The sequence below is a fragment of the Apis cerana genome, linkage group LG1 (genome assembly GCF_029169275.1).
Source record: "Apis cerana isolate GH-2021 linkage group LG1, AcerK_1.0, whole genome shotgun sequence".
Lineage (NCBI taxonomy): Eukaryota > Metazoa > Arthropoda > Insecta > Hymenoptera > Apidae > Apis > Apis cerana.
In genome coordinates this window covers 5,440,465-5,460,005 of record NC_083852.1, presented here as the reverse complement: position 1 = coordinate 5,460,005, position 19,541 = coordinate 5,440,465, and the positions used below count along the sequence as shown (strand labels likewise).

General features: G+C 30.1%; 1 protein-coding gene across 11 annotated transcripts in view; it reads right to left on the bottom strand.

The window, feature by feature from the left end:
- The window catches only part of LOC107994887 (uncharacterized), a 156,984-nt gene that overhangs the window by 48,457 nt on the left and 88,986 nt on the right, over positions 1-19,541 (bottom strand). For 10 of the 11 annotated variants that reach the window (XM_062079600.1, XM_062079589.1, XM_062079582.1 and 7 more), the window contains 2 exons: positions 14,622-14,842; positions 4,534-4,764 (listed from right to left, as the gene is read on the bottom strand). In XM_062079600.1, the coding sequence (XP_061935584.1) occupies positions 4,534-4,764; positions 14,622-14,842 (452 nt within the window). The remainder of the gene's footprint in view (positions 1-4,533; positions 4,765-14,621; positions 14,843-19,541) is intronic. The other variant, XM_062079624.1, reaches the window with a different exon arrangement.

The window sequence follows — 19,541 nt, the reverse complement described above, 5'->3', positions numbered from 1 at the left end:
TGGAAAGATTCATAAAAATTCCTTGCAACTACGTATCGATACAAATTTCTACGTATCTTGCAATCTAACTTCTCATGCAAAAGGTATTGTGCATCGAGGATTCTTTTTTTTTTTCTTTTATTTAATTTTTTAATACATTACCGACCAACGATCGAGCACATTCTATGGAAAGCAGAAGGTAGAAAAACTCGATAAGTTCATATCTATCGATTTTCTATTTTTTATGGATATATAGATCCAAACAAAAAAAATATTTCAAAAATATTAAAAAAATTTAGACAACAAAAATTAAGTCAATTTAGAATCCGAAAAAAGAAAAAATTCTTTATCATATTAATTTTTAACTAGCAATAAAATCAACAAGATTCAATTTTTTGATTCGTATAAATAAGAAGTAAAAAAACAATTGTTTAATAAATTTATCCATCGAGGGATACGAATTCTTCTCGCGCAATATGACTCGTCAAATTTTTCTCTCGTTGTTGTAATTACTTCAATCGTGGTAAAGAAATTGTTGCAAAATTCGTTTGCCCTCCGATTTTGATTTCGAAACTCGCAGAAGGGAATTGATGAACTGAAACGCGCGTGTTGGGTCGATAATGCGTTAAAAGTTCGACATTGGGAACGCAGTTTCCGTTATTTGGCCGGAAACGGAAGTGAAAGAAGCAATCTTCTGGCCGAACGCGCGATTAACCACGTATAGAAACGTGTTTCCAATTTTTTTCTTTTTATTTCGTTTCTCCTTTTTCTCTTTTTTTTTTTTTTGTTTTAGAAGAATTAGGTCGCCAGAAGACACGTAGTCGTCTCTTTGATGAAGTGATACTAAAAAGAAACAAACTTCTATGGAACTCTTTGTTAACGCATGCCAAATGCCAAGGATGCTTGCAATTTCAATACGTGCATTTCTTTCCAATTGTTCTCTAACGATATACTAATTTTTGGTTTTTTTACTTTTATCTTTATCTCTCGTCTTCTTCTCGCTTCCCTGCTACCCGAATTCTCATTATCTGTTTTATTCCTGTTTCACGTGCATAATTATATCGAGACAGTCGTAAATTTCGAGAATTTTATTCGTGAAATTTATTTAGAACGACTTAAATGACACTTAGTCGTGCATCAAGTAAAATAACACATTTTTCATTAATATAATATTAATCTATGTATAAAATTTATGCAAATGCATAAATGCATATAAAAAAATAGATTAATATATTAATGATACGGTAGAATGTTAATAATACGTTATTAATATAGTATTTATATAAAATCGAATTATTAGTTGTTATCAGAGTAAACACATTTGTTGAACGAATATATTATAATCTGCAATCAATGGTATTCAATAGAAATAGCATTTTCACGTTTAATATATTTACGTTGCATGAAATTATCTATTATTCATAATAATTGGAATTATATAAATTTTACAATAGATCTAATGTCACATCGTAAAAATATCATATTTTATATTTCGCATAACAGATGACTCAGAATTATGCAATATTAATATTTATTCGCGTTATTATTCTATATTAAATAGTCTCAAAAAATTGTATCTCATCGTGCAAGCTTAATAATCGTGACATTTAAGCGTTCCAAATAAACCTAACCTAACCTAACCTAACCTCACGAGTCCGAGTCGCATGGAAATTTTAGAATAAATTGTACAGGAATTAAAACGGATCGTGAGAATTACTAGAGAAAAAAAATTCTTTCCGTATTACTCGTCCATTAAAAATTATTTTTTCATCTTTCTCCCTTCTCGATGGTTCAAAAACAACGTTGCACATCGAAGATAAGATAAACTACAACGATGAGAATTTATCGTGTTCTTTCGAACGTAAAAAAAACGATCGTAAACTCTTGGTCTCTCCTTCTTCTTCTTCTTCTTTTTCGGATATTAAACTACCGATGCTTGAATTTATGTGTCGCTATAAAGACATGAGAATGATTTATGCGAGTTTCAAAATACTTTTTTTTTATTTGTATTTGGCGGAAAAAATTAAATGGAATTATTTTAATCTCGACCATGGATTAATCATAATTATTATTTGTTTTTAATTTAGTTTTTACTTTGATTTGAATTTGTTCCAGTACATTATTACAGAAATTTTATAATTTTGTTTGTCACAATAGTAGATAGATTTGAAATGATTTTAAGTTTTTGATTTTTTGTGAAAGGATTGTGTCTTGAAATTTTTATGATCTTCACGTTCTTGCCGTTAAAGCTTCACGTTCATCGTTGTAAACTTCATAATGTACTTTGGAACGTAGTTATAGGAAGTATCAAACAGAGTTTCTTGATGAAGTGATAAAAGTCAATCATTTTCCGAAAAATATTATCTCTATTATTTTTGAAATAAAAATGTATAATTATTTATAAATGTATACAAGTTGTTAAAATAAACTAATTTTAATTTCAATAATTAAATTTTTATTAAATATTACTTAATCATTTAAAAAAATTGTTTTTATTAATTTTTTAATTCATATTTATCCCAGAATTTCTTTTTTATTTATTTTTACACTATATACCACGGTGTAATTATTATATACAGAAGAATTAAAAAATTAAAAATTCGAAGGAACAAGATTTATCATTCAAATCCCAAAATCTTTGAAACAGTGATCGGCCATTACTGTGTCATCCATAATAAACTATATAGTCTATTTAGTGGTTGCACTCGATATTGCACACCAAGAAGAAGAGATCAAAGAGGATAGAATTACGGTGATCAGTGGTTGGCCATTATTTTGGTGCGATGCAACGTTCCTTTATATCAACGTCCATTGTTCACAAGGTAAAAAGCAACGAAACGTGGATCAGGTAATAGAATTTGATATAGAATCTAATGGTAATTTAAAAATTGTGACTTTATTGCAAAAATTATATTTCAATATGTCAAAACTAATCGAGATTTAATTGTTGCTAAAAAATCTTCATTATCTTCCAATAATTCTGTGCCATATTAATTTTATGATAAATTTTACATTCTTAATAAAAACATTCTTATTAATTGACACAAGTTTTATTGAATATAACAATATGAACAATTTTGAAATAATAAAGTTTCAAAAATCTGAATAATTTTAAAAACTTCAAAAAATTCTTAATTCTTAAAAATGCAATTAACACAATTAATTATTTAATCACACATTCGCTTCTTCGAAAAATCAAACGAGCCATCACACCAATCAAATCTCCACACCAATTAAATTTATTCCATTCATTATTGAAGAGATCCACGAATTTGCAATGGTATGTCAAAGTGAAAAGGATATTAAAGAGACGAGAAACGAAAAACAAAATTTTTTTTAATAGTTTTTTTCCAAGATGAGTGACCCGTTTCGTTGCTTCCACGCTGATGAATCTTGGAAATTTTACATACGAACGAGTGAACGAGTGGAATGTGTACGTAAGTACTGCGTGAACGCGTGTCGCTTTGCCAGAAGAGGGAGAAAGATGTGTGACGTGTGTGTGGGTGGCTGGATTATGGCATACGACGTGGACTTTTTGACCGAATGTGAATAATTTGAGTGCGTGGGTTAAAAGCGAGAGACGTTGGAACAGTCCCGAAATAAGAGATGTATTATTTAGGAGAATACGATGGGTGAAAATAGATCTTGGTATTTAGAGTCATAAATAACATTCTGGATTATTTCGAAATTGTTTTGAGAAACTATTTTTAACAAGTTTGTTTTCCAAAGTAATTAAAAGATAAATATACCAAATTCGTAATCAGAATATTGTAATTTCTGTTTGGAATTGTGTATATTTTGCACAGAATTTAAATATTTTATTATATACAATATCACAAAGATCATTGAAGACTATTGAAAAGAAAAAAGTAAATTAAAGAAAATTAAAAAACAAAGAAAATTAATCTATAAACGATATATGAAAGATAAATCTATAGATTGTTTTAATACTTTTTTACAAGAATGTCATACTTATTGATAGATAAACTCCTCTAATCTAACCTATTTTCTTTAATAAGAACCATACAATGATTTACCATATAAAGATATAAAAAAAAATATATTTCAAATATTAACAATCTTATATATATTAAAAAAATCCTCAAATAATAATAATAATAACAAAACATTAAAACATTAAAACAACAAAGAAACATAACCTCCTTCCTATACATTATATATCACTTCAATATACACGATCCAATGCACGTCGTCTCGCTTCTAACTTTCTTTACTCCAAGCCTCTATCTCTTCAAAAAAAAAAAAAAGAAAAAGAAAAAAAGAAAGAAAATACTATTCCTTTTCAAGTCCACGATTCAAACCCACGTAATCCATCCCAGTTACACAGCGTCCAGTAAACGAAGTCGCCTCGTAGCGACGAACGTGCGAAACACTCTTGTGTACCATGTACGACGACAGCGATCGTGTGTGTACACGTGTCGGATTGTGTAGCCGGCATGTAGACCGGTGTGTAGACGAGTTGCTGCGGAGTGAGGGGGTGAGAGAGGTGCAATTCGGAGGTTACCGTCCATATTCGAGCAATGGCGGGAGTACCTCTTGATCTTGCGTAGAGAGGAATATAGCGCCATGACGGCGCGTACGTTACTCCATTTTTGTGAGCCCCTAGTGCTACGAGGCCTTCTTGCAGCGGCTGGTATCTCGGTATCGAGGCCATTGCTCTCCAAAGACTCTGAAGTGGTCGATGTCGCGCTCACACCAGCTGCATCCTTGTCCAACGATTCTCCATGGCTCGAGGAAGTGTCTCGACGGTACAGCTCGGATAACCTGCGAAGAAGACAGAACCCCGACGGGTTGCCTCTCTCACTCTCTTTCTCTCCCTCTCGTTTACCACCATTCGCTCGTTCATCTGTCAAAATTCTTTCGTTCTGTTCTCTCACGTTTCTCGTTTGTTCTTTTCTTTTGATTGTTTTTGCTTTTTTTAATTCTTTTATTCTTGGTTTTTGGTTGCTTTCTCTTTTTTGGAGGGGAAGGGATGGGATGGGAAAGATTAATTTTTCTCGCTTTTTCTGCCTCGTTTACGGCAACAATTTTTAACACTCGGGTTTCAATCTCACTGAAGCTTTCTTTTTCACTCACTGAAGGCGCTGATATCGCATACGTACTATTTTTGGAGATTTTGGAGGATGCAGTTGGGAATACGGAACCTTTGACCGTTCGAATTAGAATTTTTGATTTTATTTTTGAAATTATTGTGTACATTTTTGTTCTATTGAAATTTCTTAATAAAAATTTTTCTTTCAAATACCAAATAAAAATTTATCATATCAAGTTTTATATATATCTTTTTTAAATTTTTCATATTTTTTAATATTCGATTAATTCAATGACAAATTACCAACAGTCAAAGTTTTTATCCCAATTACAAATATTTTTAGAAGTACATTTCTTTTTTACTTTTTTAAATTTTTCAAAATTGAACTTATATACATAACATGCTTTTGTTCTCATAAAAAATATATCGATGTAAAAATCTCATTTTTACAAACTTTTTTTGCCAAGAATTTTCGCTGTTGATATTCTCGCGAAGATACAATTCAAAACGAAATATAAGCATAGAATTGTATAATGAAGATACTGATTTAATGAATTCTATGGAATTCTATGGAATTAAAAATTTTTACAAATGTAAAGTAGATCGATAGATAATAGATTTTTCATTTTAAATATTTTTACATATACATATCTATATTTAATCAATTATCTTTTCTTGCAAAAATATTAATCTTAATTTTTTAAAAATTATTTTTTCTTCGAGAGAATTAATTATTAAAAAATATTTTGAAAGATATGTATAATGAATTTAAAAAAAAACTACTTTAATGCGAGATGAAAATGAATTATTTATACAAATAAAAATCATTAATCTTCCTCTTTTTAATATACGTATCTATGATCGTGCTTTTATTTGTCATCAAGTTTGTGTTCATCATGCTTAATTTTATGTTACAATGAATATTATAGAATTGCGATGTTGAAATTTATTTATTGTTCAATTTACAGAATTTTGATTGAAATTTGTTAATCCTACGTCTTAAATGTGCTTTCAGAAATGATGAATCTACTTTTAAAGGTGCAATAAAAAATGCAAAATCTCTATGTACTATTTATAATTATAATTACCATTATGAACGAAAGATTTATTTAATTTTTCATTTATCTACATATTTTGTATACGTATAAAAAATTAACATCATGCAGTGCAGGGGAAAATAAATATTCCTAATAATATCCCTAAGGAAGATTAAGGATTCCTCTTTATTTTTTAAACACATCTTTTTATGCTGATAAAAATTAACCATTTTTTAACTTTAAAAGTGATGAAAGAATAGATTCTTTTTCAATATTTTCAAGATTTAATTTTCTAACATAAAGATTATTAATAATATCGAAAAGATACAAAAAGAAGATTTTAAAAAAGTTTTCTCTTTCTTCGAATTTGATATTAGACGAAATTTAATGAAAATTATCGAGTAAAAAGTTTAGAAAAATTCACCAACCATAAACACATTTACACAATCTATAGTAAAATAACTAGGAAATTTTTCTCGTCGAATTATTATACTGTAATACCGACCGAGAAGAGAAACGTAACTAAATTGCTTTCTTTTCACGTGGATTCCTATCCACGATGAAAAACTTTATTTTCCATTCCCATCTCGCTTCAAGTATCCGACAAAAGTATTCTATTCGATGTTTCCAAGAAGCTATTCTAACCTTTTGATCCTTCAATGGGGATCGTTAACAGGTCAGATGATGAAAACCGATCGTTCTCTTCTTCTTCCTCCCACTTATTCTCATTCATTTCTCTTTCTCTCTCTTTCTCTCATTCTTTCAATTTTATCTTCACATTCTATCGTAATTTCGCACACGCGCGATCACATTCACTATTTCTCTCTGTGTCCGTCTGTCCATCTCCATCGCATTGTAGAATATCGAGTATTTCCTTTCCCAATCTCATCACCCGGTTCAACCAGTTCGATTTGCTTTCCTGCTATTCAGGAAGAACGTTCGTGCACTATACTGCTATTAGTCGACTAAAGTTCGATCCATTTTTTTTCTTTTCCTCTTTTTTTTTTTAAGCCAGTGAATTCACGAAAATTTTATTGATTCGTGGATGGATACATATATATATATATATAGACATTTATATGAGTTAAGAAATAATATATGAGGTACGAGAAAATATATATATCGTATTATTGAGTAGTTGGTCAACGAGATAAAATGAGACCTTTACGTGGAACATGATGATATTTTTGATATTTATAGAATATTGAGAGGAAATTTTGGTGATGATAAGATAAAATTTTTCTCTTCTATTTGGATAAATAAGAAATCTTTAAAAAATCTTGTAAAATTTAGAAAAGTTTAAAGAAAAAGATCCAGATCTTTCAAAAAAGAAAGAAAATTTTATTTCAAGTGATTCTCAAAGTAATTAGAAGAGTTCTGAAAAAAAAGTTACTATAAACATTGGGGATCCCTAGACGTAAGACTTTCTTTTCTTTAGAAGAATGAGAATTTTTTTTGAATTTGGAAATTGTAATAAAGAGAAAGTTTATCCAGTTTTTATATCGCAAATAATTTCAGATCTCGAACAGTACGAGAACATCGCGATCTCATCCGATCTCCACCGAATTTCCCCGAAGTTTAATAGTTCGTGCAATCTTAAACTTTAAGCAATTCGTACATATAATTCCCTAGTGTGAACGAGATAAGAATCATGGCGAAATTATCTAAATATTGGGATGAAATTGTGAGCAAAGAAAAAGAAGTATTAAGAAGGGGAGAAAAGACAGGGAAAAAGTAAAAAGGAATTTGTTAGATAAAATATCCTTTTCGAAGTATGATAAACTTATCGTTTTTGATTCCTTTAAGTGATAATATTTTTTAAATCGCAATTTTAAAAGTTAACTTTTCTTTTTTTACTAGTAAAAAAATATTTTTCCTTCTTAATAATTCCTTCTCTTAAATTTTCTTCAATTTTTCCAAAAGAATAAAAAAAAGTAATTCGAATGGATAAAAAAAATTCGTAGATTGATTATCTTGGACCAATTTTAATTAACAGATCGTAAAAGCATGGTCATAGCACGATTTTCGATTTTTTATCGAGCAATAAATTTCCACTGTATTTTAAATGTATCGTGGTTGAGAAACCCACGAAGGAGCCATATATCACACGAAGCACGAGATCGAACGATGCGGTAAATTCGACTTCGATTTGGCTAACCGGAACTTTTATCTTCTTCTACGATTCGAAGCTTTTTACGATAGCAGAAGAATACGGTGAAGAATCTAACCTCTTAGATAAGACGTTCGATTTTTCATCGAAATTATCCCCAACACTTACGGTGGGTTTTTGCACTCGAGACGCTCTCTGTCAGATTGCACATTATGAACCATCACCTCGGTTAAATATCGATTCTGTGAATCGAACGGTTCTTAAACTCGTGGCTTATAATATAATTGAACAATTAGTGTTCATTCAACTGGTAGAGTTTATAACGTCTGTCTTTTGGCATGAATCTTAATATATAATTCTAGTAAATTTTGCAATATGAGACATTTTGTTCCTTGATCTAAAAAGTTTCAATGTATTTTGTTAGAAATTTTAAATATAGTCTATTTTTTAAAATTCTTATTATCTTCTTTAATCTCCTACTTTTAAAATTCTTTATATAGCACGTCCTTTTTTGTACTTTTTTAACTTAAAATATCTCAACGTAGCTTATTAGGAAGTGGCTGCTATGATTAATTCATGAGACACTGAGGAGAGCATATATATCATCTTTTTTGCTCGAGTTCTTAGATTATTGCTACAGTGATGAAAGAACGGAAAGAGAAACATTAAAGAAGATGTGAAGTGAAAAAAAAGTACGATATACTTGTCTCGTATACTTGGAATATATTATAATTTGTAATTTTTCGAATATTTGTATATAGGATTGAAGATAAGTACTTGCGAGAAAGTTAAAGTTAAAGAGACATCTGATGACAATCAGTGGAACTATTTAAGATAGATATATGTATCTAATTCTAATTGAATTAAAATTAAAAAGATATTTATGAATAACAAAAATGCTACTAACTTTAGAAATTTTTATGCAAAATATATTGCACAGTTAGAAATAAATTTAATAATTTTATAATGTAACGATGTGTACATGAGATATTCAAGTTGAAGTGAAATATTTTACATGGAAAACAGAAAATAGAAAATACACATTTCATCTTAAAAATAATCACCTTCAAAGTACATTCTCAATATTATGTTATACATTTATCGCGTTAGCACGTTCATGTTAGCAACTTCAATCTTTAGAAGTTGAACCTTATTTTGATCAACTTGTGCAACCTCTTTAATCTTCCCAAGTTATATCATATTTTGATCTTCTATTCAGTCAACTTTTTAATCCGTCCAACTTCTATTTTATTTTGATAATCTTTCGCATCCATCAAACTTTTTAATCTTTGTAAATTGCGTTATATTTTGATCGTCATCCACACTTTATAGACCGTCTGCACTCCATAATCGTAATTGCGTTTCAAACATATTTTATATAGTCCATCCATTAATTGAATAATTAAAGTCTCGAAATTGTATTTTAACAAGCAATTTTGCGAAAGAACGACGACATATTACGTGATTAGAATTAAAATTAATGATATTTTTATCTATCCCGATCATCCAGAATTATTTCCTAGAATAATTCTTTAAAAAAAAATCTAATCTCGTTAGTCAATAATCAAATCTCAAATACTTCGTTTTCCATCAAAATCGAATTTAAAAAAAAAAAAGTCAAATTTTTTCCCTCGTTCATCAAAAATCCTACCCACATCAATCTCTTTTCAAAACTTTTCAAATTTTCCTTCAACTGGCTAAAAATTCTCAAGAAAACTCGCATCAAATTTCTCCTCCAAAACTTTTCAAAATCCAACCAATTAATATTTCTTCTCTTCTTCTTCTTTTTTTTTTATCGTCGCGCGGTTTTCTTTTCAATTCACGTCCCCATCCCTTCAGCCGATTAATTTTCATCGAGAGATTTCGAGGAAGGACTCGGTCGGTAACGATGGACGGATTGCAAACACGCATCAAGCGGAAAAGAGGTGAAAAAACGGGAATGAGAATTGGCGCGGCCTTAATCTGACGGAAAAACGAGGAAATTTTCTATGTGAAATGCATCGGCCACGGGAAAAATATTCTCGCTCTAATTGCCACGCGATCCATTATCATTCACTGTTGGAAACATCGCTTAGATGGGAATTGCGTTAACAGCGAGTGAATCGTGTTGTCGTCTCGAGTTGTGTCATTTCTAGTGTGAAAATGGGACGTGTGTTTCTATTTTTTTTTTTTTATTTATTCCATTGCCGCGATGATTTTGAAACGAGCTAGCATTTCTTGTATTATACTGTGCTCTTAAAGATAAAAATTATATAATATTTTTTATCTCTAGAAATTAAACAATTTTTTATGAATTTATTAATTTTCAACTTATCCTTTCTTTCGAAATCTCTCGATCGGTATATTTATTTATATTTTCGTTAAATATCGAATTGAAATTTATTGATTCTTTCTTAATTTTTTTAGGATGCTGTAGATACGTTGATTTGATTTTACGTTTAATTAAACCTCTAGATACACGAGTAAAAATGGCAAACAATTTCTTTCAATTTTTTTAACAGTTATAACGAATGCTCTTAAATTCTCAAGCAGAAATTTAGCTTCCTCTGCATCAAGGAGTTTACAGAAATCTATTTTTTTTATCTTACTGAAAAAAACTAATATTACATGTAAAATAAAAAAATAATATTATACGTATATAATAATTGAAGGAAAAGTCTATATTGAGGAAACGACAAGTAACAGTTGGATTTCAAGAAGTCCAAGTCCTTGGTAAGATTGTGGAAAAGCTCATTCGAGTATCAAGAGAGAGAGCGAGAGAGAGAAATCAAAGTTGAGGAGAATTGTTGTAAAGTCTTTCAAGAGCTCGACTTTTGATTAAAGATCCCAGATGGTATGCCCTTATTACAACTTAAACCGTAACAACGTAGACGAGGTAATTAAACGCATTTTCCAGGGGAAGGAAATGACTAATCTCTTTTGATTTCCCGTCAAATCTTCTTAAATCCCTCCTCGATAAATAATTTATTTGTTACTTCGAATAGATATCGTGTTATTGCAAAAGTACGATTTTTTATTTACTTTTAATACAAATTTAATCAGGATTATAATATTAGATATGTTCAGATTAATTTATCATCGTGAAAATTAATTTCCTTTGTTCTCTAAGAAAGTGACAAGTTGTGTGTTGGAATGATTCGTCAAACGTACATTTGTGCTCATTAAAATATTAAAACGTATTTTATATTTAATGAAAATTTAATAGTAATTAATTTTGATATTACTAATATCGGATAATATATTAATATTATTTCAATTGATATATTTGATAAATAGAAAAAAAACCACATGAATCATTTTCATTCTAATTTTCGATTCACTTAAAATTGTGTGCAGATTGCAGAAAATCACGAAAGTCAAAATCATGTTATAATTATAGAAAGAATAGTTAGCATCAAAGCTAGGCAAACGGACATATCTCGCCACACTCGAACGTAATAAAATGTAATTTGAAGGTAATTAGCGTGCCATTTGCAGCATCGACGTTTTAGATCCTATTAATTTTTTTATAACGTGTCTCAACGTTAAAAAATTTCAATCAAACACGTATTGAAAATAACACGAACAGGAATAATCATTACGTTATAATAGAAACGCCTGTACATAGGCAACCGGCCCATCGATCAGCTGAGCACGGCTTGGATTAAGCCGGTTGCCTACGTACAGGCGTTCCTGCTCTAAAATTAAATTACGCATAACTCGAAAAGTACAATCCAATCGACGTTTTGACACATCAACTTTTTTGTTTATTTCGACGTGTAGAATTGATATTTCAAAGATTGTCCATTGTTTTTATGGATGTGAATCGAATTGACGCGGTATAGAAATTTCTTTTTTTTTCATTTCTTTTTTTTTCTCGTCACTTTGTTCTCGCAATGAGACGAAAATAAATCACTCGGATACAAATACGTATAAATAGCTCTCGTCACTTCGTTACATTAATATTCGAAGAAGAAAATGTCAAGGATGCGTCGAGCTCTTCAATTTTCACAAATATTCATCGTGCATGTAGTTCACTTTCATGCCACGCTTATGAAAGCAAAAGTCTCATAACATAGATTTTCCATCTTCCTTCGACGATGAAGACAAGCTAACAGGCACGTAACTACGTGTACGTGATATCCCTGGCCATGGCACAAAACGTGTCACCAATCTTGACAAGTTTTCTCCACGTTTTTTTTCGTGATATACACTTTACGTGAAATGAAAAATTGCTTTTTTGAAAGAATATATTTGTTTCGTGTTCGATGTCAATTGTGTATAATTTTATTATAATTTAATAAAACTTCAACAAAATCTCAGTTCTCTTCATTTAATAAGTTTAAAATTCATTATCAGTTAAAAATTTAATTCATAATAATTTAAAATTCAAATATCGAGATTGAATTTGATACTGTTCTAGAATCAAGTTTTAAATCCAATTTGATTAATCTCAATGGCAACTTTGTCAAGAATAAATCTTTTTCACGTTAATTATATGCATCGATAAATGTGATTTTGTTAATAATTCAATTTCATATCGAAACAATTCGCCTCGAAAAATACTCGCAATTGATTTCCATGACTCGGACTACTTCCAGAATATCGATATTAAACCAGTTTTAATTTAATCTTCGACCAGTCGAAGGAATTTTAACGTTCCTGTGAAAATTTCTATCTCATCCGATAAATACGAACAAATTATATAACTAATATCGATTATAACATTTATATCACTTCACTTTTGTATAAAATTGCAAAATAATTTGTCGTGTACATTTTCCATTATCCAAATGTGATTTGTGATTACAAATTGTACGTATATTACGTATATTAATATAATTTAAGATATTTCAATTTTACGTATGTATTTATTATTTATTGAATTCAACGATAATACTAATGATGTAAAATGATATTTTAAACTAATTTTTGACTTCGTTCATATAGAAACTGGTAATTAATAATTATCGAACACAGTGTTGTGTGATTAATAACTTATATCAGTTACCGATTATCGGTAATCCATTAGTAACGGAACTTTACTGTCAAATTTTAAATTAAGTATGTGTCTATCATTTCACATTGCTCAATGAATGAAATTTATTAAACTGTCATATGAATACTGTCCTACATAAATTAATAATTAATTAAAACGAATAAAATTCTTCATCATTTATCATCGAAGAAATTTCTAAAAATTACAAGTTTCACGTATTCAAATTTATTTTTCTCGAACTAGAGCAATTATACAATTTCATCTAATTCATATTACAATTTTTCATTTTTTACCTTATATAACTTCTATAATTCATCATATAATTCATTATTACATAAACTTTTTGACAAACTATTAATAAAATATGCCCAATTTTCTGTTATTAAAAATTATCAAAAAAAAATGTATTAAAAATGCAACATTTTTAATTTTCAAAGATATTTGAAATCAAATATGCGTGAATATATCGTGGAACGAAAATAATAATTTCAGAATATCCGCAGCATACCCCTTCGTTTCCATCGCTCGCAATATATTATCTTGCCACAGCTTTCCTGTTCCACACGAATTCATTTTCCACTCGACTCGATCTGTCGTTCGAATTAAAATTCCCGCGCGTTTCGTGCTTCGTGCGAATTATCGGGCCAAGTGTTACCACGAACGATTCGATACACGTTCTCTCGTTAGAATTCACTTTTATCATTTTTTTTTTCTCCTTTCGAAAGAGAGGAGAAGGAGGAAATAACAAAGGAATAAGAAAATATTATAGACGAAAATCACTTGCTGCGATCATGGCTTTCGAATTAATATTTTTTTTCTTTTCGAATTGAATCTTTTAAGTTTTATACATATAAGATTTTATCAATGGTTAAATTATACGAATATTTATCCATTTATGGAAAATTTAATAATATAACAATATAATAGAAGAGCCCCTCCAAAAAACAGTATTTTTTTGAAATATTTAATAAGTGGAATGAATTTTTTAAATTTAGATTTCGTGAGCTTTTATCATTGAATAATATTTTTTCTTCGAGAATCGAATAAGACGGCGCTAGGATTAGAAAAAAATGCAATATTTCTAACTCGATGAACTTTTTCCTATCGATGAGAGATGGAAAATATCGGAATACAATCGGTTTTATTCGTAGAAACGAATCATCAGTGCCACGTAAGGTTCCATAATCGTTGCCAAAAGCCCTGAAGTAATCGTAAATCGACCCTACACTCAATCAACTTGAATACACATCGAGACCACGCAATCTCGACCGACAAGCTCAGCCATCGCAATCCTCGATGAAACTCGAGAACGTGCTCTTCATCTTAGAGCTTTTTAGATCATCACTCGACGTACAAGGAAGCGTGCTTTGTGTTTGTTAAGGGGGATATCGTTCCAAAGGAGACACCGATCGAGAAAGGTTAAAAAGTAACGTGAAGAGGAAGTAAAGAATCGAGGCGACTCACCGCGTTCCTGTGTGGCCATTGGAACGTCTTCCGCTACTTTCCTCGTCCTCGTCGTCCTCGTCGTCTCTTGACGTCGCCAGTGAGTGGGGAACAGAAGAGGGAGCACTGCTACCGGAATCGGGCCCTGGGCCCATCCTCGAACCGGAAGCACCGCTGCAGCCCGCCGAAGACGTCGACAGACCACCCCCTCCCTGGCCCTCCTCGTTCTCCGCACGATCCACCTGCAACATATTTACGTTTTTAATGTAGTAAATCAGTATATATCACCATTAGTTTAGTGTAATATATATTATTAATAATTTTATTAATAACTAAATTTTATTAAATAGCTAATATATAATAGTTATTATAGAGTGTATTAGTATTATAGAAATTTACATTAGTAGAAATATGGGCTATGATTAATTTGTATTATTAATATCGTAATATATTTTAGTATTATAGTATAAATGATACTAATTTAGCATAGAAAAAACGAGAAAAAATGAGGAACGATAATACACGGATTCGAACACATGACTTTTACATTTGAAATTTAGGAACTTACACATTACGCTATGGTATTCTTTTGTTATGCGTTATTATTTACTTTAATTTATAGTAGTATTATCATATTTGTATAGAGTACTATGTAGTTTTTATTAATATAGATAAATTTCTCAAATATTGCACGATTCTTTTTCTAATTATTTTTTATTTAAATAATTTTTAAATTGCGATATATTATAATTATATTTTCGCAAATTTAATTAAATGTATTTTCTATGTATCGACAGGTTACCGTAACCACTAAGCTGACCAATTTGTCACCATGAGTAACCACCCATATCACTATAACTTGAACTCAATTCGTATAATAAAATAGATGCATTGTTGCGTGATTAACAGGCTGACCATTTTACGGCTGAAATTCATCAATATAATATAAATATATTTTAAATAATCAGATACAACATGGAATAAAATGTAATGGAAAATCAAAAATTAAATTAAATTATTGTATTCCATTACTTCGCCTTTCACTGTCTTTTTCTACTGTTCCAGCACCAATGATTGATCTACGCTACTTCTTCGACCAATAATTTCTTAATTCAATGCTCGATCTATCTTTTTCCACTTGTTCCATCATTATTATTAAAAACACAATGATGCACTATTTTTGTAAATATCCTTTTTTGAGATTAAATTCTTTCGTTTCTCCCATCCACTTTTAATAAACGAATTATCCTTACCAGATTCTGATAATGGATTTAATAGAAACAGGACACTGGTTCAAGTTATAATGCGTTCAATTAATAATCCTTCCTCGAAATTAGGTCGATGGGTTAAACCAATTTAATTGTTCTCGCCAACTATCGAGGAAAACTCACTTTTCCCTCGAAACCACGTGACCACCCCAAGGATTTGTTATTGATAACACTGGATAAAGACGGCCATTTCGAGAGGCTGTACTAAAATTTTTGTCGTTTCGTCCGATAAATATCGAATTGTTTCGTCAAAAAAAAAAAATGTTTGTTTTTGCCAATAAAATTCACACCTTTGAATATGAATATTTGGAAAAAAGAAAAATTTGAAAGGATTAAATTTTGGAAGGAGGGCGTTGACGTGTTATAAAAATAATTATGGGTCGTAATTTTGTTTGCACGTAAAATTAATTGACTGCAAATTCTATCGAACGACTGTTAACAGGTGCTTAATCAACGAAACGAAAATTAACTTGCTTTTCGCGCCATAGTCGATTACCTTCCATCCGGTTCAAGATATGAAAAATTAATTAATTTGACCTGATTAAACCGTGCAATCACGTAACATCGCGAGTGGGAGCACGCGTTTATATTTAAAATATCGATTTCTTTTTCCTTTCGAGAAAAAGAAGTGACACTCGACGACTTCTTTGTCGTCAAAGAACTCGTATTATTAATTTTAATCATCTTATCGTCTGTGTCGAGGTATGTTATATTATTATAATATATAGCTCGAGATAATATTATTGGCGTACAGAAACGAAGATATTTTAAAAATATCCTTTCCAAAAAATATATTTAAGTCGATATTGAAAAACAATAAATCGTGGAGTAAATCGACGAAAAAAAAAAATAGAATCGAAAGGAGATAAATCAAGAGAAGAGCAACATCACAATACAATATAAATCAACAAAGAAAATAGATAAATCGAAATAGAAAGGAGTAAAATTCTTATAGTCACTATCTTTCACTTATAAATTTTAAAAGAGAAAAGGCGTCAAAACGATATTTCAAAATACCTTGAAAATTAATCATCCCCCCATCTTCCACACACTCTTCATTCAACAACGCTCAAAATACACGTGTAACATATATAATTTTCTTCTTTTCTTTGCACGAGATAAAAGGAGACAGAGAGGATTCACTTTTCTCTCTGTTAAGAGGAAGGGAGGATTAAAAGAGAATTGGGGAGCCCAGAGAGAGCCAAAACGTGATGGTCCATCCACTTACTCGAGAAGCGTGGAAATTGCACGATAAGAATAACCATTCGTGCAAATTCCACGATTCGCAAACGGTTTCAAGAACGACCGTTGAAATGGCCCACCTTGGATTCGAGAATCCGGCTTTACACCCACTTCCTCATGCTATTTCGAGTGCCTGCACCTCACCCATCCTGAATATGGATGCACGGTTCTTGTATCGCAAAAAATGCATCTTCAGATTTGCAAAAACAATTCTGTTTTTTTGTTTTACAAAATTTAATTTTCGAATGTTTATTTATTCGAGAAAGGAAGGGGCGGAGAAATTTGTGAATTTGTGGAATTGGATTGGGAATAATTAAAATCGAGGGTATTAGTTTGAATGAGAGAGGCTTGGTATAATTTTCAATGCCGTGAATACCACTTTTTATTTTTGGCCAACCAAATTATTTTCGTCGCTGGACTGAGCGTGTATAGGAAGCTCGTTATATTTATATTTTTTGAATGGAAAGTTTTTCGAATAAAAAAAATATCGAGTACACGTTCAGAGAGAAGAATATGTTAATTTTTAATCGGATTTTTTTTTATATTTTATGAATCGTCTGGTTGTCCTCTTCTTCTTAAATGATTGACTTGTACCACTTGCACGATCGTTTCAACCAGTGATGGGCAAGATTTAATAGTTGAAGTTACGAATAAAGTTGCTTCGATAATTTATAATAACAATAATTGCAAATAATTCGTTCAATTGATTCACCCAATCCTGACTTCCAACTTATTTGCCTGACAAACGATTGACCTATTCCACTATCTGAACACGATTTATTCTACTTGTGCAACAATGACTGATCTTTTTGCTGGAAAATGACTGATTAACGATCGAGATATTATATTCAACAATTGACTTAAAATAACGCATTTCGAAAATACAGGTGAAATACACGTGGGAAATATTGAATAGGTGTAAATTATTGGCGCGTAAAAAAGGAAGATTAAACACTGTAACAAATAGAATGGCGTTGCGTTAAATCGCTCGTGAATATTTTCAATTCATATCACGATCTACTGTAAAATTTACACGTATCGGCATAACGATTTTCTATAATATTTTTGGAAATATATATATATATATATATATATATATATATTTCAGGCTACAATAGATATTAGCTTCATACGCAGGCAAAATTCCAAATTTAGTTTCTTTATGAATACTAATGTTTTCATTTTCAAGGTATATTGTAGGAAAATTTTATTTCCTAGAAAATATAAATCAACGTACAATTTCCTTTCTACCACCATCTCTTATAATCTCGTATCCCAAAGCACTATTTAAATTGATAATTTCATTTTTAATATTTGCTTCCCTCCAATATTTGTAAAGTATTTTTATTTTATTTTTTTTATTTCGAAGAAATGATTGACTTGTACCACTTGGCGGGTCATATTCAAAAAAGAAAAATTAAAAATTAAAAATGTTTCAAATATGCATGTTTCATATTATTTTTTATTTAAACCAACTATAGCTGTTTTTTTAAAAAAATATGTTTTATTACACACTTGTATTTGATCAAAGGGAAGCGTAAGAATAATTATTATTCAGAAATTATTTTATTAAAATATCAACTTTCAACAATGTGACATCAATTTCCACGTACAGTCCTTGTTTCCTCTTACTACGCTTTACCATTAGTGGCGTGCAAACTTTACCAACATTTTGCGATACATAATACGAAAGGCTAGTTTAAATCAATTTGCAACTTATTATATAAGTGATAATATATTTCATTGAAAACTTTGATTCATTTATTCAATATACAATAAACGGATAAAATACAAAGAACACAAAGAGTAATTTTAATATGTGTGTGTTATAATTTCTTGTTCAATAATTTAATTATTAAATGTTAAATATTGATTAAATATTATCCACTATTTTTTCCATTCTTTCCATTTGCTGTGATATAAATATAATGTAAGATAATATTATTATTTATAAAATACAACAATTTTATTATTGGATACATAATTTAGATGGAAATTGAACAAAGTTTATCTTTTAACAATTATCACAGCAATAAATGTATCAACCGTTAAATTAGTAACAAATGGAACGCTAATCGATGCAATATTAAACCAATCACACCGATTGCCCAAACCAAACCGAAGATACTCACGTTTATATTAAGGGCTAGTGAATTGCTGCACTAAAATTGACCAAAATGGCGATTGGATATATCGAATTGGACGCGTTGAAGCAGTGATTCTCAATCCGAGGATCCACAAAGAAGCTCGTAAAGTATTTTTTCCCCAAATATTTATTTGCTTTAACTATTATATTATAAAGAAATATCACTTAACTCTCAAAATTAATTAATTTTTTTGAATCTTCCTTATTTTATGCGAATATCTGAGTTATTTGTTCGTAAAAAAAAATTGGAAAATAACTTTTTCACTTTGAAGTGACTCTCAACCT